This window comes from Tympanuchus pallidicinctus, unplaced genomic scaffold, assembly GCF_026119805.1.
Source record: "Tympanuchus pallidicinctus isolate F22 unplaced genomic scaffold, pur_lepc_1.0 scaffold11, whole genome shotgun sequence".
In the NCBI taxonomy this organism is placed as follows: Eukaryota; Metazoa; Chordata; class Aves; order Galliformes; family Phasianidae; genus Tympanuchus; species Tympanuchus pallidicinctus.
Window position 1 is genome coordinate 4,629,281 of NW_026294627.1, and position 23,739 is coordinate 4,653,019.

The following is a 23,739-nucleotide window of genomic DNA, read 5'->3' on the forward strand; positions in this document are numbered from 1 at the left end:
TTCATGTTAATCTTAAATTCTGAGATACTTTCGTTGGTTCCTTCCTCCCTGTACTTTATTCTCCTTCTGGTCCCAGTGAGTTCCTTGCATTTCATTGTTCTCCCTTTTTTCTTCCAAATTATTATTTATTATTATTATTTAATTATTTGTTTGCTTTACTAACTGTGCTGACTATACTGAGTTAATTTCCTGAAGAAGTGATTTTCAGACTCCTCTGTTTAGGTTTTTGTGATCTATAATCAACTCCTTGCATTATTTTATGAATGCTGATTAAGGCCATGGGCACAGCTGCTTTGATGGATCTGTGCATAGGGACACCCAGAGCTCAGTATCCTTTGGTTGCTCCTGTACTAGGAACTGTGGAGGCCCTGAGGATGCCAAAATGGGGAGGTTAGCGGAAGGTTTCAGCTTTTCTGTCAAATAGCTCAGCCAGTGCACCTGAATTTAGCACATGAAAGAAGGCGCCTAAAGGTTTAAATGAAAGCTGCAGGGAAAAATAAAATTCTTCCTATTCTGAGTGGGGAAAAAAAAAAAAAAAGGAAATTGAAAATTTCTGAGATTCACGAATGTTAAGGTTTTCATTGGATATTAAAAAATAGGCACAGCATGGACCTAAAGAAGTAAGATGAAGGAGGGAGGGCTTGAGCTTAAGACATTTGGCATTCATAATGAATATGAATTGTGCTGTTTAACTTTGACTGGTAAGAGAGAGGTGCTAGAGGAGACAAAGGAAATTGTTGTCAGAAAGGCCAAAATCTGGATTTTTACAAAGTTAGGAAGCTCTTGGAATTGGGACTTTTTTATTAATTAGTGTTTTAAAATGTATTAACTATACGAAAGTATGTATATAAGAATTTATACATTTATATATTTATATATACATTTACTCATTTATTTATATATACATTTACTGAGCATCTGAATAAATTTGTTTCTTCCTCCTAATTAGTTTGGCAGTAATTTTGGACGTTAGATTGTACATCTTATTGTCTCAAAGGTCTCTTATGTTTTCCAGATTGTTAAACAACAGTTTTGCTTGTTTGTTGTTTATACTCATCTTTCAGTCTGTCAGTAAATGTGGATTACAGTGAAGAAGCTAAATGAGGTAGAGCTCTTTGCCAGCTTTTAAAATATGTAGTGGTTTGGCTTCTCTGATTTTGCCCTTGAATTATAGTACAGCAATGTTGTTTGGCCTGGTAGTCACTGCTGTGTTATGCATGTCATCATTTCTGTAGTGGGATAAGAGATTTTTCGTTTAGAGTAGCAGTATTGACAAGATTGGCTTAATTCATGTTTCTAAATTTTTTTCAGATCATTAGTGAAGATGTGTTACATAACACAAGACTATAGAGTTAAAAATACAGTTCCTCCTGAAACATGCATAAATAGAAGGATTGTGCTATTTAATGATAGGTAATAGAAAAACATGTTATTGCGCTCCAAAAGCCAAAGTAAAAGTATGAATGGATCTTATTCATAAGATTATTCATCTTATCCATCTGATTTATTTTGCTTCTGTTTCATACCCATTGTATTTCAAAACCAGAACATTTCAAAGCTTTTCTTGAAAAATACATTGTTTTAGAATGGAACATCTTCACAAAAGGGCCAAAGTGATTATGGAGTAAAAATATACCTGTTTTCACTCCTTCAGATGAGAGAGGAGTGAAATTAATATATAAATTTTATAAATTCTTTGTAAATTTTGGAGGAAATTTTGAATATTTAAGTGTCATTAGAGATTATTCACTTTAAACATCAGCTTTTAACTAAGGGTAAATGCAAATCATTAAAAGACTTCAAATTTTAGGAGGTTTATTTTATCTTCCTCAGAAATAAGCACTACTTTGAATATTTGAATAATACTATAGATCATATCATGTGAAAAATCAGAAGAAAACCTTCATTGTCGCTGTCTGTATGAATATTAGCATCCTGTCAATCCACAGAGTAAAAGCATCCCCTTGTCATATATCTAATTACCCCTTCACATTTTCACTCTGCAAGAGTCCAATACTTTCTATTTTCAATTGTGTATAACCTTCACCTTGAGATTCAATCAAAAGACTTTTTCTGTAAACGTTTGATTCAAACTTTACCATTAAAAGGAAATTAGTATTACTGAACTCTAAAAGAGAGCAATTGGTACAATTCATGAATTAGACTTTCTGACCAAAAATAATAATAATAAGCTGGAAGATGGGTTTCTGAATACCCCCTGATCACTAACAGACAGTGGGTCCTTTAGACCACGCTGAAATTAGTTTGAAATAACCCCCAGAGCAAGGCCAGGTTTCATGACTCTCTGTGAGCCTGTTCCCATTGGGCAGCTCTTCTCATCCTTGTAGCCTCCACTGTAGGGAAGCCAGCAAGGCACGGCTCTAATCAGTCCTTCTTTTCTGAGAAAAGTCATATACGCTTGTGTGTCTATAAATACCTCTCCTCTGTGCCCAGATATACTTCATTTTTAATTCAACCAAGAAAATTTGTGCAGGAGACCAATATGTGCTCAAGATTTTAGAGCACAGCATGTCTACCAGGCCTGTTAAAACCACTTGGAGATTTGAGCCAGCCTAGAATTGCCTTGCTCTAACAGTTAAATGTTTTTGGAGTTTGTTTTTGTCTTGCTCTCCTTAGCCTTGAATTAGCTTCTACCCTTGCGTCCTTTTTTATGTGTTATACTGTGGACCCATAGTTAACACTACTGGACTTTGTAGAAGTCCACTAGTCCATTAAAACTGGTTGGGTCTGCGGATTTGCATGGATCCAGTGGTTAACACAACCACTTGCAAATATGCTTTTATAGTACATGGTCTTTTATAGTTCATGGTCTTAAGCCATGAAGCACAAGCTCTTGAAGTACATAAGGCTCTTTTCTTGTGTGGTGTTAATTTAATTCTGAATTAGTAAGTTGTGGTATCACAATTCTGAGCTGAATTGGGAAATGTAACTCAAAGAGAACATATGAATAAGTATTTATAGACTTAATGTTTGTGGTTTCAAACAATGATGTTTATAGATAGATTTCACTCTACAGAATAGTGTAGGTCTTAAATGAAAGCTGTTTTCAAAATGAAAAAAAAACCTCAGTGTTGATGTCATTATCTGAATAGTTTTAATTTTACAAAAGAAGGAAGAGTTTTCCCATTCCCCAAGACTTCAGGCATGAGATAGGAGAAATTTTCAGGGCTGGCGTCAGGCGTAGAAGTATTCCTTTGAACCTGGATAACCTAAGAAGCAAAGAAGAAACAGCTCAATATTGAGAACTACTGCTTTCTTATTTTACTGGAAATGGAAGGGCTTCATTTCTGTGACACTTCAATCCAAAGGTACATACACAACTTATTTGTACAAGGAAACTTATTTCTAATTTAAAGGATATTTATTGCTTTTATCTGGCATTGATTGATGTTCTACTTTGCAAAGTACCTCTTGAAGTTCAGCCAAAGCAAGTTTGTTGTTATCTTGGCAGTATACACTGTAATATTTGCAGTAATATTGGTTAGGTAGAGGTACCTTCCCTTATATTCTTGTATGTATTGCTCTGAACATTATCACTGCAGTTTCTATATTAAGTCTTTGACATTATTTGTGTTGATTTTTAATAAGAATTTTGAAATGCCTTGCGTGTGATCTATCTAAATCTGAGTGAACACCATATTATTTTCACAAAAATGATAAATTAACAACTGAAATTTGTAGCCAGGAATCAGCTGATCTGTGCTGTAAAACTAACACTCCTGCAGTTTTGGGAAACGTTCTGAAGCAAGGTCTGTACTGTTGTGCAGTGTGTAGACTGTTTTGGAGTGTGACTCATATCTATTTCACATTTTACATAATAAAAAAACATGTCACTTTTGATGCAGTGAATGGGTGAATCAGCCTCGATGGTAAATTATGTTTTTAATCAGTGTTTATATGACCTAGCACTCTGACTATTGCTGCAAACCCAAATATACCACTGATAATACTTGTTTTCATGATCATAAAATTTCTGACTTCCATAATTTTCTGTAGAAGGTTGACTTAGTTTGAGGGTCATAGAAAACAGAGACACATTCATGAGATAAATGTCCACATTGTGGAAATCAATAGTAATGAGAAATGACAACTGAATGCAATTGTTTTTTGTGGTTTGGTTCTTTTTTTTCCTCTTACATTAACATACTAAATCAGCTGTCTAGTGATATGTGTTTGTAAATTGTTCTTCGTGAAGGTGACTGTAACTTATAACTCAATTCTTTTTAGCCTTATATTATTTGTACTGAATACAGAGTGCTTTACATTAGCTAGGCAGAAAACCACTTTACTGGATTTTGGCAAGTGTTGTGGTTTCATTCTATGCCAAGTTTAATTGGGTGATATTGTAGTCATAAAAAAAATAATAATAATAATAACCTTGTGTAAGGTTCAAAATCAGGACTTGAACTTTGCAAAGGTGGTTGAAAATTGAGGACAACATAGTGTGTTTGTCTTGAAATTATTGAGCTAGAGTAATTTTTCAAATAATGTGCAGAGTACAAGTTTGATTAATCACCTTGATTTCACCATAATCTTTCTCTTTAGTAGAAGGAGATTGCTGTTGTATTAATAGTGTGCTTTCTTACTCTATAAACTGTAAAAGTCTCCAACTGTTCATATGACCTCTTGTTATTCCCCTGAAGGAGGACAAACATAATTTGCAGCTGGTGCTTTCAATACGATTTTATTTCTTTCACAGAAAATGGATATTACTTTGAAGGGATTTTGTGTAAAACAAATCAGAAAATTGCTTCTATTTTGTTCTCCAGGCATTTGATTTTCATGTAGACAGACACAAATATGTTCTAATTTATGGAGCCCTTTGTCCATGTATATTATCTTTGAAAGTCGTCCATCTTTTTTTTCAAACTAGAGACTAAACTCCAGGAGCTGTTCTTGGGAGTTAATAAGACTGATTTCATTAATAGGACAAGTTGGTCTTCAGTCAGATGGTGATAAGTTGTGCTGTGTTAGCTGCTTCTAATGTGTGCTTGGTTAATCCCTGTGAACAAGAAGTTGCACCAATTTTCTTTCTCTGAGCTTGTGAGAAGCAGCAGAAAACTGCTTTGAATTTGGCTCAGCTGTTCAGGTTGTCTTTTGCTTTTTTTCTGCAGCAGAATTAATTGAGCATGAGGGAGCTGTTCTGCTTTGCTTTTCGTTGTAGAGCACAAAGAGCCTATGGCTTCCTGCCCATAAACACCCTAAAGAATATTCCAGGATTTTAGTAGAAACAGTGCATCTTTCCACTGTTAGAAAATTTCTTGTGAAGCAACTAAAATGCTGTTCTGTGGAATTCATCAATGTTTGTTAATAAATGTGCAGAGGTATTATTTATCTGTATTGTCCTTCTTATGTAATGTTATTATTGGTTGAAATACATTGATTACCTTTTCATTTCAAGTCTCCACCCTCCTGCCAGTGTAATTACGTTCACAGATGAATCAGTGTGAGATCAGTTACACTGGTACAGGCCCAACAACACCAGAGGGAATGCACCAGTTACTGAGAGTATAGTAAAGCCTTCAGTACTTATTCCAGAGTTAATAAACAAGGAGAAAAGAAATGAAGAGAATTCATTGATTGTGATTTGCTCAGCAGCAATGAGAGAGTACAGGGAAGGGAGTATTAACCTTTAAGAGGGCTTAAAAGTAAGTAAAGCTGTTGAGGGACTGTTTTAGGCACAACAGTATGAGCCAGAGTATACGATCAATTAATAAAACGCAAGAGATTATATGATGTTGGTTTGATGTTGTTTATACATGTATTTATGTAGAAAATGGGTGTGGCTGTATATATATTATATATTTCAGCATCTGATTACCATACAGAACACCATGGATATCAATAAGTGCAACAAATGGTTTCCATATATCTCTTGCCTCGAATTTTGCCAGTTAAAATGTTATTGATATCTTTCTAAGACCAGGTGAAATTTTTTTCTTGAGTGTTTAAATGAGTCAAACAACTCACAGTTTATTTATTAATCTCTGCCTTTTATTCACTTATTCACCATAGTTACCACCATTTGAAATAAAATTACACAAATTACAGTACTGAACATTAGGAAAATGTATGTCGCAAGTTACAACTACTTCATAGTCTCATTTGGTGAAATAATATCAATCAAGCAATAGCAATTTTCCATTTTTATGTATCTTACACATGGAATAACATATTATACAAGAAAACCACTTCCAGAAATATACATCCTGTTCAGTCAGTTGAAAAGTTTGATGAATTTTCCTCTAAAACTGTGAAGGACTAGAGATATAGGATCCTGACAAACTGAAAGGTTATGATTAGTCAGATGTTAGTGTGTCAGCAATGTCAGAAGCACAGAAGAAAATGAAAAGCAGACTGACAGCAAACTTCTCAAGCTGTATAGGAAATGACCGGAGCTGCAGAAGAAAGGATGTAATTTTGTGGAAGAAATGACTGTATCTACTTCTCTGGAAAGCACTGCTTCAAATTCTTACATTGATGTATAGTATAAATCAAGATTCATGGGTAAGGAATTTTAGGAAATATTTTTTTACTATACAAATTCTGAAAGTCTAAAATAGCCCTGTATAATCAGTTAAGCACACACAGGTTCCTCAAATGGCAAGTCTGTGAGAATAATGAACTGTGTAACATAAATCACTCTCTGTTGAGTCCTCTCCCTCTTGCCTGTAAAAACCAAACAAATAAACCAAAAAGACCTTAGGTGACAGCTAAACATAAGTTGGGTACCTAATATGAAAGAATTTCTCCTAGTTAAAGAGAGAAGTTTGTATGTGTAAAAGCTGTCATTTGCATAATTCTTGTTTTGCTGATTCTGATTTGGAATAATTTGGAATAGCTAGCCTAAACAGAATTAATACACAGGCATTTTTTCACTTCCATCTACTATATTCCCCTTTTGGAATTATGACCTCTGCTTTAATCTGCTTCATGGATTATGTATGAAACTGGGAGTTCTGTGATGGGTCAGCACTGGGTATGCTGAGTGCTTGCACTTAAAAATGTATAGACACATCTCTTTTGAGGTATATGTGATTATAAAACTCTACATTGATGCTGAACAGGGGAAAGGATTGTGAGAAGTGAGAACTGCAAGACAAAAAGGGAAAACTGAAAGAGAGTCCTTTGCTTGGGCCACGTTTTGAAATTAAGGATAAGCAGGTGAAGCATATTAACACAGTAAATCAAGGATTAAGAGTTAGAAGGGAAGACTGTATTCAAATTTTAGATGGAAAAGTTAAGGAGGAAAGCTAATCATAAATGATGCTTTCGTTGAAGAAAATATGTTCACGCATATACATGCATGCATCTGTCTGTGAAGGAACAAAAAGATTTGGATGTAGTAAGAAAGTAAAAAGAAGTAAAAAATATAGAGATGGCAGTGGAGGCAGAATTTGCAAGCAAGAGAAGCTGTGCAAGTGTTAGGTGATGGCCATGTGCAGAACGTATAGAAAACATAATTTTGTTCTGAACAAAAGGTAAGATGAAATTAGAGTTTTGGGATAGATGAGTGGACAGTGAGGTGAGCTGAGAACTGGTGGACTGGCAGAGCGCAGAGGGTCGTCGTTGGTGGTGCAGAGTCCAGTTGGAGGCCTGTAACCAGCGGTGTTCCTCAGGGGTCTGTGCTGGGTCCGGTCTTGTTCAACATCTTCATCAATGACCTCCATGAGGGGATAATGGCCACCCTCAGCAAGTTTGCTGATGATACGAAGTTGGGAGGATTGGCTGACAGGCCTGAAGGCCGTGCTGCCATTCAGCAAGAGCTGGACAGACTCGAGAGCTGGGCAGAAAAAAACAGGATGAGGTTTAACAAAAGCAAGTGCAGAGTCTTGTATCTGGGGAGGAATAATTCCATGCACCAGTACAGGATGGGGGATGAGCTGCTGGAGGGGAGCTCTGCGGAGAGGGACCTGGGTGTCCTGGTGGATGACAGGTTGGCCATGAGCCAGCAGTGTGCCCTTGTGGCCAAGAGGGCCAATGGCATACTGGGGTGCATTAAAAAGAGCATGTCCAGCAGGTCGAAGGAGGTGATCCTCCCCCTCTGCTCTGCCCTGGTGAGGCCTCATCTGGAGTACTGTGTCCAGTTCTGGGCTCCCCAGTACAAAAAAGACAGGGATCTCTTGGAAAGAATCCAGCGGAGGGCCACAAAGATGGTGAAGGGCCTGGAGCATCTCTCCTATGAGGAAAGGCTGAGTGAACTGGGTCTGTTCAGCCTTGAGAAAAGAAGACTGAGAGGGGACCTGATCCAGGTCTATAAATATCTAAGGTGTGGGGGGCAGAATGGCGAGGCTGGACTTCTTTCAGTGGTGAGTGGAGACAGGACAAGGGAAAATGGCCGGAAACTGCAGCATAGGAAGTTCCGCACCAATGTGCGCAAGAACTTCTTTACAGTGAGAGTGATGGAGCACTGGAACAGGCTGCCCAGGGAGGTGGTGGAGTCTCCTTCTCTGGAGATGTTCAAGACCTGCCTGGATGCCTACCTGTGAGACCTGCTGTAGGGAACCTGCTTTGGCAGGGGGGTTGGACTCGATGATCTCTGGAGGTCCCTTCCAACCCCTGCAATTCTGTGATTCTGTGATTCTGTGAATCAAATAGAGAAAAATGATAATGGTTAATCAATGAATGACTGTTTTCTGCAAGAGAGTTAAAACAAGAAAACCAAGGGTAACAGTGAGGAAGGAAGAAGGACTAGGAAAGAATGAGTATGATACACAAACAGTAAAGAAGAAAGTAAAATAAAAGTTAAGACCTGAACAAGGGTATGAGACACTTAAGAGGAAAAGAATAAGCAAAAAAAAAAAAAATCAGCTTTAGAGCAAGGTATAAGAAGGTTGTGACTGTGCTGTGAATCTTTACTGGTGTTGACTAAAAGCTGGATTTTTCTTCTTGGAGCTCTGCTCTAAGAGTGCTATCTTCCCTAAAGGCTGAGGGTGGTGTCTTCCCTAAAAGTTGAATGAGTGGTGGCCAAGTGCTCTGTAGATATGCCTACAAACCCGTGGAAGAAGCCATATATTTATTGCACATATACTGTGTGATCTTTTCCTGATAAAGTTATTACAAAACCATGAAGTCTTTCATTCATGATTCTTCACGCCAGAATAGTTGTGTGATGATAAAAAAGTTTCATGTTTTGTTACATTTCTGTTCAATGAGCTTAACATATTGCCCTATTTCCTGGAAGAAATAAGGCGGAAAAGAAGGAAGTGGGCTTATTATGCACTGTGATTAAAAATAGATGTAGGCTATCTTTTATAAAAAGCACATAAAATGCACTCACTCAGATAAATGAAAGTGGCATGAAAAGAATTCTGGCAGTCTTTTTAGGGCAGATCAAAAAGATGAAATAATCATATTTGAAATCATGGAACAGAGGATACTCTTTCCAGTATGTTTATATGAAGTGAGAAAGAAAATTAAATGCACTTGGAGAACAATATCAAAAGAACAGCAGGTTTCTTGAGAACAGTGAGGGAGCTTTGTCAACTACTGAAAAAATAACTTACATCTGGAGATGACCAAGAACTAAATAAAGATTACTCTTTCATCTTGCTGATATAAAAGAAATAATGCAGGGCTGTTTAAATCTTGTACATGTTAAAATACCAAAATAGCCTGAGTGTTTCCTAAATGTAAAACATAGAATCTTAATTGTGCCACGAAGTGGAACTTGTTAAAGGACAAATGTGTCCTAGGATACTTGCAAATCAGATATTGGCAATGTGCATTCTGTATGGAGGGTTGGCTGATGAAACTGTTCAAGCAAAAGAATCAAAATTATATGGTGAGTGAAAATCAGTAACAGAGTAGTTATCTTCCTATGAATATGATAATAAAAGTGGAAGCAGCAGTCTTTTTTTCCTGAAGACAGCTAAAAAACAGTGTCCAACGAAATATAATTAAAATGGGTTTTGTTTGTAATACTAGTCTACAGATATTGTAATTTTATTTAATGCAGTCTCTTCTTGAAAAGATCTGGCTTATGTAATGAATGACTTTTGCCTGGATAACACCACCTGATGACCACCAGACCCCTCACCAGAACTCCATATTAATTCAGTGCATGCACCCAGTGCTGCAGTAAAGTACTGTCGGCTTTCTAACCTGTCATTAGGATTGATGAGTTTTATTCCTGCGTTTCAGTGACACTATCATCAAGTAATTGCAGAGACATAAATAAAGAATCAGGAAAAAACAATACATGCAACAGTCTTAAAAACAAAAGAGTATGTGAAAATGATAAACAGTATAGATTCTCATGGATTTGGGGATTTGTTTTAAAGTTACAGAGTTGATTTTCATAAGGGACCCCTTCCTCTGCTTGACATTCTTAAACTTCATTACATGAGACGAACTTCCTGGAAAGTCAGAGTAAAATTATTTAAGAACAAACAAATCCAGGTTGACGAGAAACTAAGTTTGGTGTTCTGTATGCAGGGCTTTATTTCACTTTTTCTGAAAAAATTGTTTGTTGGGAGCATCTTTTTTACCTGTTCCTTATTTCTGATCATAAACTGTCATCTGTATATTTTAGGAAGGTATATAGTTTGCTGTGGTCTCTAGAATTGATTAGAGTTTCACCAGGAAAAGTCTTTTGCATGCTGGTATCTGAATAGTTACTACACATTACATCTCTTTCTTAAATAAATGTTCGTACCAAAAGCTGGGAAGAATCCTCAAACATAACAGTGCAGCTGTAAATGTAAAGCAACTGTTGCCTTGCTTTTGCAAGCAGTTATTTTGAACATTGGAATTGACTTAGTAATGGTAACTTGTTCTAAAGTGGCTGAAAACTCATCACACTCTAGATCCTGAGTGTATTTAAGGACAGGAGGCTGATAATTCTTCTCTCATCAGAAGCACATGTTGGTGATGCTGTTGCTGAAAAATAGGACATTAAAAGCCCTCAAAAGTTACCTAAAGGTTTCATTCATGTTGTCTATTTTGTCTGGGCCAACAGCATCTTTTGGGTGTTCCTGCATGAGATATTTTGACTCCAGATTCTGTGCCTTTCAGAAGTGTGATTGATTGCATGCTCCCATGCATTCAACTTGTGCTCTCCTTATCAGTTTCTGCCAATCCTCTGAGACAAGTTGTTGCCCTCCTTTGGGCATCTTACTGTCACAGGTGCTATTGAGCACTGATTTTCCATAGAGAGATCCCCAGCTTGCCAAATCAGAGAGGGAAGTCGGGAGGGAAGTCATGTTCCAAGATGACATCCTGACTTTTTTCACTTACGGGGGAAGGTGCTGGATATCAAGCTCTATATATGCTTCCAATTACATGTGCAGATAAACCTCTAACAGTAACTGGAAAATCTCCTAAACCAGACTTCAGGTCTTACACAAATGTAATAATTGTAGAAGAAATATTGTATCTCTTATGTAGGACTTGTTATCAATCTAGAGTTAGGAGAATTTCAAAGAAAATTTATGTAAGGCAAGAGCTCACCAAACTTCATGCTTCAGTTTTAGACTCTGCACTCGGTGAAAGGAAACTTCAGGGTCACAGTTCAAATAACCTATCTGAGGCATGTAATGTAGGATGAAATGACTTAAGAGCTAGAAGTATCTGTTCCTCTCCAATGAGTATAAAGAGAGCCAGATGACTACTTCATATTTCAGCATTATAGATAGCAAAATTCAGTCAAGATTAAGGATATCTATTGTCAACCTTGACGTTCTGAAAGAAGGGAAAATAATGATTACAAAGCAGCTTGCAAATACTTGTGGTTTCTTTGGCTGCAGAGGAAAAGAAGAGATGACCACAAACAATCAGAGAATTATTAAGATTAGAAAAGACCTCTAAGATCACCTAGTCCAACTGTCCACCTACTACCAACATTTCCCACTAAACCATGTCCCTTGGTACAACATCTAAATGTTTCTTGAACACCTCCAGGAGCAGGTTTCCACTAGTTGCAAGAAATGGAAGTTGATGGTCTAGGCAGCTTTTTCAGGAGCCTTTTCAGGCCAGAGCTGTCAAGTTTTAATAGACAAAAGGAGAGGGTATGCCTGTATGCTGCTAAATAAGAGTACCAACAAGCCAGTTTCAGCAATGGAGCCATGATTCTCCTGCTTAACTGTTGTCTTGCTCCTGGGCTATCTGTTTCCAACAGGCTCCAGACAGAAACAGCCTTAAGCACTGAGGCTTGGCTGAAAACTCACTCTAATTTAGCAGTGTGGGTGCAGCCAGAGAGTCTAAATATGAAATAAAGTGATGCTACTAACAAATGGCATTGCATGTATCATCATTTCACCTGCATCGTGTGCTTCCAGTATCTTATTTGAACTTTTATGAAATAACTGTATTGGTCTTCCGAGCAACCAGCAAGTAAGGACAGTAAACTACATATAAGCTTCAATAACAAAAGGAGTTGGATCAAGATCAGTCTTTTAATCCATATCATTCCTGCTGCTACAGAACATGGTGAAAGATCTCTGTTGTGATTCATGGAGATTTGAGCTGAACCTTTTTAAAATTGGGACTTTGGATGATAAAAGGAAATTCTTATATGATCGTAATCGAGATATTGTTTGTGTGCAAATGCCAGTTGAGTATTCAGCTTGTGTTTTCTCCTTTCATCTTTACACAGAGGTTGCTCACTTCTCATGTCCCTCTTTTTCCCATTTTGCTGCGCTAATGAGTTTTTAATGCAAAGGAAGAGTGATTATAAGCAGTGAAGCAAAGACAGCTTTATAGAATAAGACTGAGGAATTGAAGACATAGATCAGAGCTATCCACCAGCCTAAGATAAAAGAAAGTTCATGAAAACAGAGACATGTAGATAGCTTTGATTTCATTATCATCAGACAAGAAAGGACAAAAATTGGGATAGCTGTTCATACCTAGTTAGTTTCCTATATCAATAAAAGACTCTATGAAAAAAGTAGTAAATTTATCACATAAATCAGGAAAATATCCTGTAGGAAAATGTTGGCTCATCTCTGTTTTTTATGCAACGTGATTAGCAGATTGTAATCATTTAAAAAATACAAATGTTTTCTACTTTATTCATTGATGCTGAGTTTGTGTTTCATCACTAAGCATGGATTTTTTGTTTGGGCCTTTCTCCTTGTTTCTTTTTGAACACGAATTCTGAGGATTGTATTTCTATTACTGATTCCATAGTTATCAGTTCTTGAACTACAGATAAATTAAATAGTTTTGCTGGTTTTTATGGGAAGCTTTTGTTTGGAAGCTACATGTACATAGTTGTAATACAACAAAAATACCTGATTACATTTGAAAAGTTATGACTAGATGAAGAATGATTGTATTTAGTATTTTTTTTTTATTGCCTCTAGAAAGTTGTAATAAAATTATTAGCAGTTGGGAGTGGGGAGGAGTGCTGAATATTCTTGTTCTGAAAAATAACAAAATTGTTCCTTCAAGGGACAATCCTAAAATTTCATCTAATTTTTGTTCCTATTTTTTTTTTTTTTTTCACTAAGCAAAAATTAAGTAAAACAATAGACCAGAACTATTTTCCAGGAAATATCCTATCATCATAAAAGCTATAAAACAGTATGATTAGTGAGCAGTATCTTGTACTTTTCGGCTCATGTATTTTCTTGCAAAATCAAAAAATAGCTGTAGCTAACTTTGAAATTCCTTTGAGATCTTAAGCACAGAAGTCCTTCCAGTACCATGCACTTTACTTATAATGTAGCCAACTTTGTAGCTTTCTCAAATGCAGCATTCTGCCCATTTAAGAGATTAGGAAACTAGGAAAGGCATGTTAAGTGTGTTGCCTAGAGGGACAGGAAAAATCCGTGTCAATGGGAACAAGATTTCAGAGTACTGCTTAGATCAGTGTCATGTCTTCAGTTGATAGATTTCTTGTCCATCACAATCCATTTTGGTGCTCCAAGTTTTGGAGTTTAATTTATTTTGACACTGAAACACAGCATAAGAATTGCATTAACATTCTTTGTCTTTTTGCTCTTCCACTGTCTGGTGCAAAGGTACTCTGTCATGTTCTTGCCCTGGATTAATATAGTAAACAAGATGTATTTCAGCATGTGTATCAGTTAGTGATTTTTACATAAGTGCTATGAATTTCCTCTCTGAATTTGTATTGCAAAGTAAATTGGAGATCAGAGGGCAATGAATAATTAATCTTTCTTCAATTCATGAGAAAAATTTTAAGAAGTCTTCTGTTTTTTACATAGAACTATTACCTCAGAAAATATTTAATCATTTGCACAAAGTCCACGAATATACTGTATCAGATATTACTCATATTATGTAAATGCCTTAGTTATCCACTGTCATAGTGCTTTACATAGTAACTTGTACTGTTTTCAAGTTTTTAGGCTTGATTACACTGCCATTCAAAGCAGAGGGGAGCCAAGTAGTATATAATTTCGATACTTTAACTTCTATGTTGAAAAGTACGCTTCAGTATACTGATTGTGCTGGAATATCTGTACAGTATCCCTTCCAAATTAACTAACTTCTTTGTGTATTTAAGCAATTTTCTGATTTTATTTTCTTTAGGTCAACGGAACAGAAATTGAATATGAGTTTGAAGAGATTACATTGGAAAGGGTAAGCGTAACTTATTCTTCTCTTACAAGAAAAAAGTAATCTATAATAAAAATAACAGTTGTTAATTAAATCAAGTGTTTAAGAATACAATCATTTACATTTTGAATAAAGATGTTCAAGTCTAAAGTATGAAAATATGAATGATACAACAGGATAAGCCTCTCCTGTTTTCAGGTGTAGCAACTTGCAGAGCAGTATCCAGAATGCTTTTCTGGATTCTCAGTTAGGTTTTAGACCATTGGGAAGAGACTACGTGGTATGGAAACTCTCTTTTAGTTTGTGACCTGGAATTGTAGAAGCCTCTCTCTTTTAATCTCCTCAATTTCCTTTCATGCTAATAGAAGGCACAATGTCTTACTTTCTAAGATAAAAATTGCAAAAGTGTTTTTCAAGTTCCAATTACTACATAAAATCTGTAGACCATGTCTGCACATAAAGAATATCTTTATGCAAGCCTGAATTGTGTGAGGTATAAACAGAGCATACAGCAAAGGCTTTGTTCATAGCGTTTTTTAAATGTAGCACAAAATGAATACATTTAAATGTTGCATTGCATCATATCTTCCTAGATTTGGTGTTTTTTCCTTGTCTTTCGTTACATGACTGTTTCCGTTACACTATGAACTTTCTTTGTCACAAAACCAGGACCAGATGAGCAGCATATTGTGTGAGCAAGACAGTCTAAGCTTTGTCATGTATCATAGTACTTACAGGGATTGCTAATGGATGCAAAATTGTCATTGCTGAATGCCTTCGGTATTCTACCAACATGCTGGTAATAGGAAGATTTATAATCTTGAAGCAAACACAGGATTCCTTCTGTGTAAAATGTTTGAATACAAGGTCAGTTATCAAGATGTGACTGCTGCCATATGAGCAAATGCCTCTAAGGTAGCAAACTACCATTAAATTAGACGCTTGAATTATGCAATTCATTGCACTTTTTCTGCATGTTATATTTTTAATTGTCCAAGATAATGAATTTCATAACTATTCAATTTATAGGGATTGAGGATTATATTCTCATTGATTTGGTCACTCAGGCAAATTACAAAAGAGCAATATATCTCTTTGCTACAACCATCCTCATAACAGATAACGTATAAGGTTATGGGCACTTTTTATCTACTGTCTCTGAAGTCATTCATGCATCACTAGTTATTCATTGGGCTAGAGTTTCCAAAGGTCACTGAGCAGAACACATGCCTCCTGGGTGATACTTTGAAAACTGCTTTATTTTAATAAATATGTTAGTTATCACTGTAAATACTGACAAACCAATGTGATTTGCCCCTGCCGTACCTTTCTTATGCAGGTAATTTGTTATTCATCGTATGATCTCATATATCAATTAAATACTGATAAGCAATAGAAAACAAAACTGCAGATTTTAATGGAGGACATTTCAGTTGTTTTCTGGATGCAGCTGAGTCTATGCTTTCTGATTATTCCTGCTTGAAATGTTCTGTCACATGTATCAGTGTTTTGTCTCAAATGCAGGGTACTGTGTCTGCTGCTTTTTGTATGAGGTATAAAACACAAGTGATTGCCTTTAAGTAGCTGTCATTTACGTTAGACGAACAGCGCTTTCAAAAGAAAGGCATTCTCCATGTTGATTACCCATTTTCTTCCAGAAAAATTCTTTTATAAATTAGATGGAAAATCATCTCTCTGTATTTAATAGCAAAGCTGCAAAATGTATTAAAGTTACTGCTGTTGAGAAATAAAAATGTAGTTTGCCTGTATAAAAAAGTTGGTAATAAACCTTCCATTTTAGTCCAGTTATCTGAGTTAAAGAACTCTGCATCCCAAAAGTCATCAGACACTTTCTTCACTTTTATCCACATTTTGAAATAATCAACATAATTGAAAGTATTTTGCAGTGTTAAAGATAAATTGATTTATGATGTGTTGTGACTTTTGTAAGGCAGGGCAGTGATATCCACATATCATAGGAATCTGTGGGATGTATTCCTGAAAAGAGTTAGTGGCTTAGATGTGATTCTCTCTCCAGGATGGCTCCATCTCTTGGGGTAACATGGAACAATTGCGTTCATATTGGCAGAATGTGTCCCATATGGAGCTGGGGAGGAGCAGAGGGTCTGAGAAATACTCAAAAATTGCTTAGGGGCCAGGGAAGAAGTCATTGCAACATTGCCAGGCATCATCAAGCTGCTGAGATCCAGCTGGGTTACCAAGGGATTACTTCATGAAAGCAGTGGGTCTTTGTAGAAAGCTTGTTTTATTTTTGCTCTCTTTGATATCTTGTTGTTCAGTTGTTTCTATTTAAAATGTTGTGTCCTAGTTTATAGTTTAAAAGACTTGGGGTTTTGAGCTTAAAAGGCTTTATTGAGAGCTCAAAAAGAGGATGAAGCTGGGGCAGATTGAACCTGCAGTTGTGGTCAGTGCTGTCCCAGGAGTTGCAGAAGCTGTAACTGTAACTGTACCTCTGCCAGCCCATCACTGGCGTGCTTTTATCCTTTTAGTCTTCCGCAGTATCAACCAGTCGTCAGGTATTCTCACCGTTCCCTGAACCCATGAGGGTCATTTTAAAATATGAGTTCATTTAGAGCTCTCATAGAGGTCTACTTAGGTAAAACAAATACACAGTTAAAAGAATTCTAACAAATTTTCTTTAAGAAAAAAAAAAAAAAAAAAGATTTTATTTCCTTCAATTACTTCAGAGAATGTGTGAGTTTCTCTGCCAACTTGTGGGCATAAAATGCAGATCCAGGTGTAGATGAAGACTTGGTAGTTTGTAGTGGGTTACAATGCCCAAGTGCACACTTAAAAAAAATACCTTGCAATAAGACAATACTTTGTACTGAATATTAAAGTCACTGTAAAAAGGAAATTCTACATAAAATGACTTGTATTCGTGTGGTGATGTTAGTTTTCATTATTTTAGGACTTGAAAAATGTATCCAGGCCAATCAAGAGACTGATTTGCACTTGTAAATAAATCAGTGTCAGGCTAAGGGATAACTGAATAGAATCTGTGACAAGCCAGCTAACTTCTCTGAGCAAGAGGACAGTTTTAATTGATTGACTCCTGGATAGAGCTCTGTGCTCTGAGGCACAGGCTGAAAAGAGGGTTTTCTTAGAAGTTAATAGAATATCAGCCAATATCGATAGCTAGCTCAAAGAAGAGTGAAGAAGTGATTCTCCCACTGTATTTGGCAGTGATGTGGCCTCACCTTGAATACTGAATGCAGTTCTTGGCTCCACAACATAAAAGCACCCAGTACTTAAGAGAATCCATCGGGGGTCAATAAAACTGGTAAAAGAGCAGGAGTGGGAGGGTGAGAGGAGAGGTTGAGAACACCTGGGACACTTGAGTCTGGAGATGAGGAAGCTAAGAGATCACCTCAGTGCTCCCTACAACTTCCTGACGAAGGAAAACAGGGGGAGATGCTGGCCTCTTCTCTGATGACAAAGCACAAGGGAATGGCACAGAGCTGTACAAGCTAAGGTTCAGATTGAACATTAGGAAACATTTAGGGTTGTCAGACACTGGAGGCTTTCTAGTGAGGTAATTGATGCCCCAAGCCTATCAGCATTCAAAACACATTTGGATAATGCCCTTAATAATGCATTTTAACTTTTGGTTAGCCTTGAACAGGTCAGGCAGTTGGAAGTTGGACTTCCATCTGAACCATTCCATTCCATTCTATTCTAGTAAGAGTAAGAAAGACAGTGAGTTGCTTGTAGATATGTGTGGTTTTCATGTCAAGGTCAATGTCTGAGTTCAGATCTCAATACTTTTTAATCATCTATCTTTAGATGCTAAAGGAAAAAGTAAGCATTTGTGATTACTAAAGCTATTTTCACATAATTATTTGATGTTTCAGCATTTATTTTTATTCTGTATGTACATACAAATATATAAGGTGTTTTGGGGTAGAGTGTTTTGAAAATCTGTTTCAGACCTAGTTTTTTATTTGATTGGCCCCTTCTTAGCCTAACAAAAAATTCATACTGTGCTATTAACTGTGCTGTTTTCATCAGTCATTTCCTTTGTAAAAATATAACTGGCAAAGCATAAAGAGGTACCTTTCACTTAATACTAAAGGGAAGTGAGAACTGGATTGTCTTAAACGATGCAAGGATTTAATTTGACTCCATGTCTTATTTTCATATCTCTTTGTCTTGTTTTGACTGAGATCACTATATGTTTAGGAAATCAAGTTTTCACTATTACTCAGTAGTGTATCTGCTTTCTCCTTCTTTTTAAGTTTTTAGATATTGATTGTACCTGCAGCATCATGTTTTGACCTCTCAAGAAGGAGATTATAAGACAATGTAGTGCCAGGAAAGGCCTCATTTATTTAGTTCAAAAATGACAGAGTGGAAGGAAGTGTCAAGAACTGGTCCCTAGGAAAAGATGTTTGCGAAGTTTAAAAGTGTATATCAAATAACCATTTGATTTGAGATCTTAGAGAGCATGAATCAATATCGGTCTGACAACTTCCAACAGGAGAAAGTAAATCTTTCAAAATGTGTGCCCCTCAGCTGCCTGCAGAGCTCTTTCAAAAAGTGTTGCTCTCTTAATCCTTATTTCTGCAGAACTGTAGATGTTTTCTTAACATGTTTAGAGCTTTCTGACTGAGTGCCCTAATTACATTTTTTTCTTTGCTAACACCTTCCTCTTTCCTTGCTCAGAATAAATGTTAGTTATTTTTTGCAGCACTGAGAATCAAATAAATTGTAATTCAAAAGTAATTTTTTTCTTATTGTCTAGTTTATATCGGAGTTATAGTAGAGCAGTGATCTAATAGTATTTAATGCAATCAAACTCTCAGGAACTTTTGCTTCTTCAAGAAGAGCATTTGCTTCAAGGTGCTATGTTGTATCAGCAAACACAGAAATAGTTTCCTCCTCTCTAAAACAAATGTTCCATAAAATGAAAAAAAATTAAATTAAGAAATATGTTTGAAAATATATGTTTAGTGCACACGCTGTGTGGGAAGTTCTCTTATGTTTTCTAATTCCAATTCCATCTTAGGTCTGAGAAACAAAAGATTATGAACAGGCTGCCCATAGAGGTGGTGGAATCAGCATTCCTGGAGGAATTCAGGAACTGTGGGGATGTGGCTCTGAGGGACGTGGTTAGTGGGCATGGTGGGGATGGGCTGACAGTTGAACAAATTGATTGTAGAGGTCTTTACCAACTTTAATGATTCTACAGTTACATGATTGATTGTTGTGCCAGTGGCTGTTGTTCACCCTCAGACACCTGTCGGCATTGGAAAGCACAAGCTCCCTGGCTGTAGGATGCAATGGTTTAAGCAAGGTCTGTGTTCTCTTTTTGTCTCTTGCACCTTACTAGATTTCATTTGAACTGAGGCTGTACAGGAGCAAGCTAATGAAAGGAGCTAAAGGAACTTGGTGTACAGTACCACCAGTGTGACACAGAAGTACCAGGTCAATATTTTCCAAGGCAGCTGCAGAATTTGGTTGCTTTAGTTCAATGACCTAAATTAAAATTCCTTGGAACAGCCTAATTCTTTTGTAACATTACTCAGTGACAGTGTGTTACTTTCTGACAGCTCAAAGCAGCCCTAATTTGGCACTTAAAATAAAACTAATCACTGGAAAACTTTGTTCTTTGTTCTTATTCTACCAGGGAGTAATTATGCCAAAATTATTCCTGGGCTGTAGCAGTGGATGTCATATATATGGGGACCTGAGGCACAAGGGGTCTGCATAGGAAAGCAGAAAAGAAGGGACAGAGAAGGCTGTGAATTTTGAGGAACAGCAATTGCTGCCTGCTGGTGTTAGCAGTCATTCTGCACAGTCAGTATCTGGAAACTAAATAACCCCACCTTGTTAGAATCTTAGAATCAAATCGAAGAATCATTTGGGTTGGAAGAGACCCATCACTCTTACTCAAAAAAAACCTTTTTCCTTATATCCAATCTAATTATTCATTCATTTATTTTGAAACTATTTTCTCCTTTCTTGTCTTAGTGATGACTATTGGATAGAGAAGTGAAATAGCAGCCTTTAGTTTTATATTCCTCTTAGCTGAACAACATTTGTGTACAGTTAGTGCTGTTAACATATGATTACATTGCTACAGGTTGGGAGTGTGATGAAATGGAATAGGTGAACTGTCCCAGTTTTCCCAGAGGCATTGACAGGGCTAGGAGAAATAACCTATCCTCTTCAGATACGGATGATCTGAATTGCTTCAGATATGCACTGCCAGAAGAATTTGAGTTGTCCAAAGGAAGTTATTAAAAAAAAAAAAAAAAAAAAAAAAAAAAGTGGCTTTCCATTCATCCTCTGTTTACAGGGAAGATTTGCCCTATATTTCTTCACTGCTACATCTGTGTTAAGAGTGCACCCTCTCCCAGCTGGAGAGTGGGAGCACTTCTCATCCCCAATATTCAACAGAAAAAAAAAACTTATGAGACCTAAAAGGGAAGATGAAGGAGGGGAGAAGGCTGTAAGAGACTTGGGAAAGTATTTCAACTGCTACAGTTTATGGCCATGCTGTGATTAGGAAAAAAGGCTGAAATGATGCTATGCATTTACCTCCCTTCAGGTGCCTAAAAATTGCTTCGTATTTTCATCATTCTTCCTTAGAATCTTGCTTTTAAATCTAAATGTCTGAAAAATATGGCATGGATGCTAGCTACATTAAATGAGATTAGCATATTCCTTTGGATTTATCACTGTGTTGAAGCGCCATGCCATTTAAACTCCTCTGAGGGCATTATCTCAGTGAAGGATATCCCCTCCCATGCATGTGTAATAGCTTTATATTTCAGATAGAAAGAGTATGGAGTTTGGAATTACATTTGATGGTCTGTGCATTCCAAGGCAAAAAAAAAAATTGCATTACTATGAATTAGGCTTTTATGAATTCATATATTTATTCTTTAAGATCCATGTATTCACTGGTTTTAGTAATTGGTATAGTGGTCTGTGGGGATTTTTTTAGGTGAGAGGCTCACTATGTGGTTCAATAGGTTTGCAAGTCCAGTTTAAACTTGGGAGGGATATTTATAGTTTGAATTAAGGTAGGAACATTTATCATAGTTTTCCAGCTGTGCAAAATGTTTCAAATTACTGAACATTTTGTTATGAAAGCATTATTGTGGTATTTGGCATTTTCAGTACCATTTGGAGCTTTGTGCTCAAACAGAAAAATAAAATTTGAGATTGTTTGAAGTTTTTTTTCTTATGTAATGTGTCAATCGACCTATTGAGCCTTTCTTCCTATGGGAGTATAGGTAATTTCTTTCCTCGATATATGGAATCATAAGCTAAAAAAAGTTAAACTCCCTCTTTTAAAGATTATGGGGAATTTGTTCAGAGAGTGCGTGTCAGTAGAAAGTATGCATAGAAGAGAGCCACTAACACAGCAGCAGAAAGTATTGTGAAAAAGAGAGAAGTATTTAAAAAGCCGTGGAAAACAAAAAATGCCAGGTATTGGTAATAATGTATATTCCATATTAAGAAGGAGGAAAAGTTGGTAAGGTAAGCAGCGTTTATTCAAAAGTTCTGAAGCCACCTGTGTGAGTACAGGGAAAAAAATTATTCACGCTTATCTCTACTTGAAAGTTATCCCTTTAACTTTATCAAGATCACAGAGACCTTGAGTTATCTATTATGTGAAAAGTGATTTCATGCAAGTCAGAGCTGCCTTGAGGCAGCGGTCTGCTGCTGTTTCTGTTAAATTATTATTATATTGACATTTTATTTTTCAGGTACTATTATTCTTTTATTACCTTTCTCTCACTTCCTAACTTGCTTGCTTTCACCAGAATGCCACACATAATCCAGCTGGGTATTTTTAATCATTATTTACAGCTGTACATGAAAACTCCATTTACTTTCTTGTAGCTCTCAAGGATGTGGTCTTTCAGTTTATTTACTGCATTATCTTTAGCAAATCAAGACCAAGGTTGGCTTTATTTTACTCCTGTTTAGTGTTTGGATGATGTGCATCTACCCCAGTCTGCTCTGGCAGTCCACGGAGAGCAGAAGTCATCCCAGAAGCATTGTGTCCCAGCTCAAGGTAGAAGGTTAGTATAAGCAGAGTGAAACTCCTCTGCAGCACAGAGGATCATTTTTTATTGTTTTTACAGGAGCTAGTTGACAGAATTAGTTCAATTTTACAGAGTTAATCTTACAGAATACTTCCAATTCTGAAAGGAATAGTTAAGTGTGCATTAGATAAAGCTGGTCTAACGAAGCAGGAGAAACCGGGCAATCATTCTGGTTGGTGCTATCAGTCCCAGTCCCCTTGGCTGATGCAGGAAAGTAGACCTTTCTCCCATGCTTAGCATTGCAGATTTCAGTAGGCAATGATTTTGTCTAGAAATAATTTTTCAGTAATAAATCCCTTCTTTGTTTTAGAGTATAACTCAGATTTAGGGGTGTTCTGAAAGCTTTGACTACACTCCAATTTTCAGAAAGTATTTTATTCTGCACAGTTCTGCTTTTCTTAATTGGCTTTAAAATTCTGTTAGAAAACAGTCTATGTGTGTCACCCAAGCATACCCAAAGTGTTCTATTCTGTGTTACTTCAACGTGGAACAGCATCAAGTGAGGAGCAGCTGGAGGTGAGGGAAAGACTCTGCCCCAAAGGGCAGTGTGCTTGGAGCAATCTGCCCAGGGCAGTGGGCACGGCCCCAAGCTGCCTAAGTTCAAAAAACATCAGGGCAATGCTCCCAGACATTGGATTTGGTTTTGGGTGGTCCTGTGTGGAGCCAAGATATTTAATCTCAGTGATCCTTGTGAGTCCCTCCAAACTCAGGGTATACTGTGATTCTAAATCAGTCAGTTGCAGTCACTAATGAGCAGAGCTGAAAATGGGAGTGTATGCAATGTAGTTCAAAATACACTGACCATTTCTGAATAAAACCTGCTGGAACACTGACTTGAGAGCATGTACACACAATGAGGGAGTGACGTGTCTGAGATGGTGACTGCTGAAAATGCAGGTAGGAACCTTGTAGGAAACATTGGAAAAGTATTGCAGGAATAAATCTGACAAACTGAAGGCCTTCAAAACAGTGTTTCAACTCGGTTATCACTTACTTTTGCAATTGGCATCAGCAAGTAATATGTAGATTTAAATAAATGAGAAAGAGGAACTTCAATTTACTGCTAGAAAATGAATCATTCTGGAGATAATAGTAATCATCTTGC

At 36.7% G+C, this 23,739-nt stretch overlaps 1 protein-coding gene across 20 annotated transcripts in view; it reads left to right on the top strand.

Annotated features, from left to right (window-relative positions):
- Positions 1-23,739, top strand: part of DLG2 (discs large MAGUK scaffold protein 2) — a 986,929-nt gene that overhangs the window by 592,180 nt on the left and 371,010 nt on the right. For all 20 annotated transcript variants that reach the window (XM_052669729.1, XM_052669569.1, XM_052669635.1 and 17 more), the window contains one exon: positions 14,524-14,574. In XM_052669729.1, the coding sequence (XP_052525689.1) occupies positions 14,524-14,574 (51 nt within the window). The remainder of the gene's footprint in view (positions 1-14,523; positions 14,575-23,739) is intronic.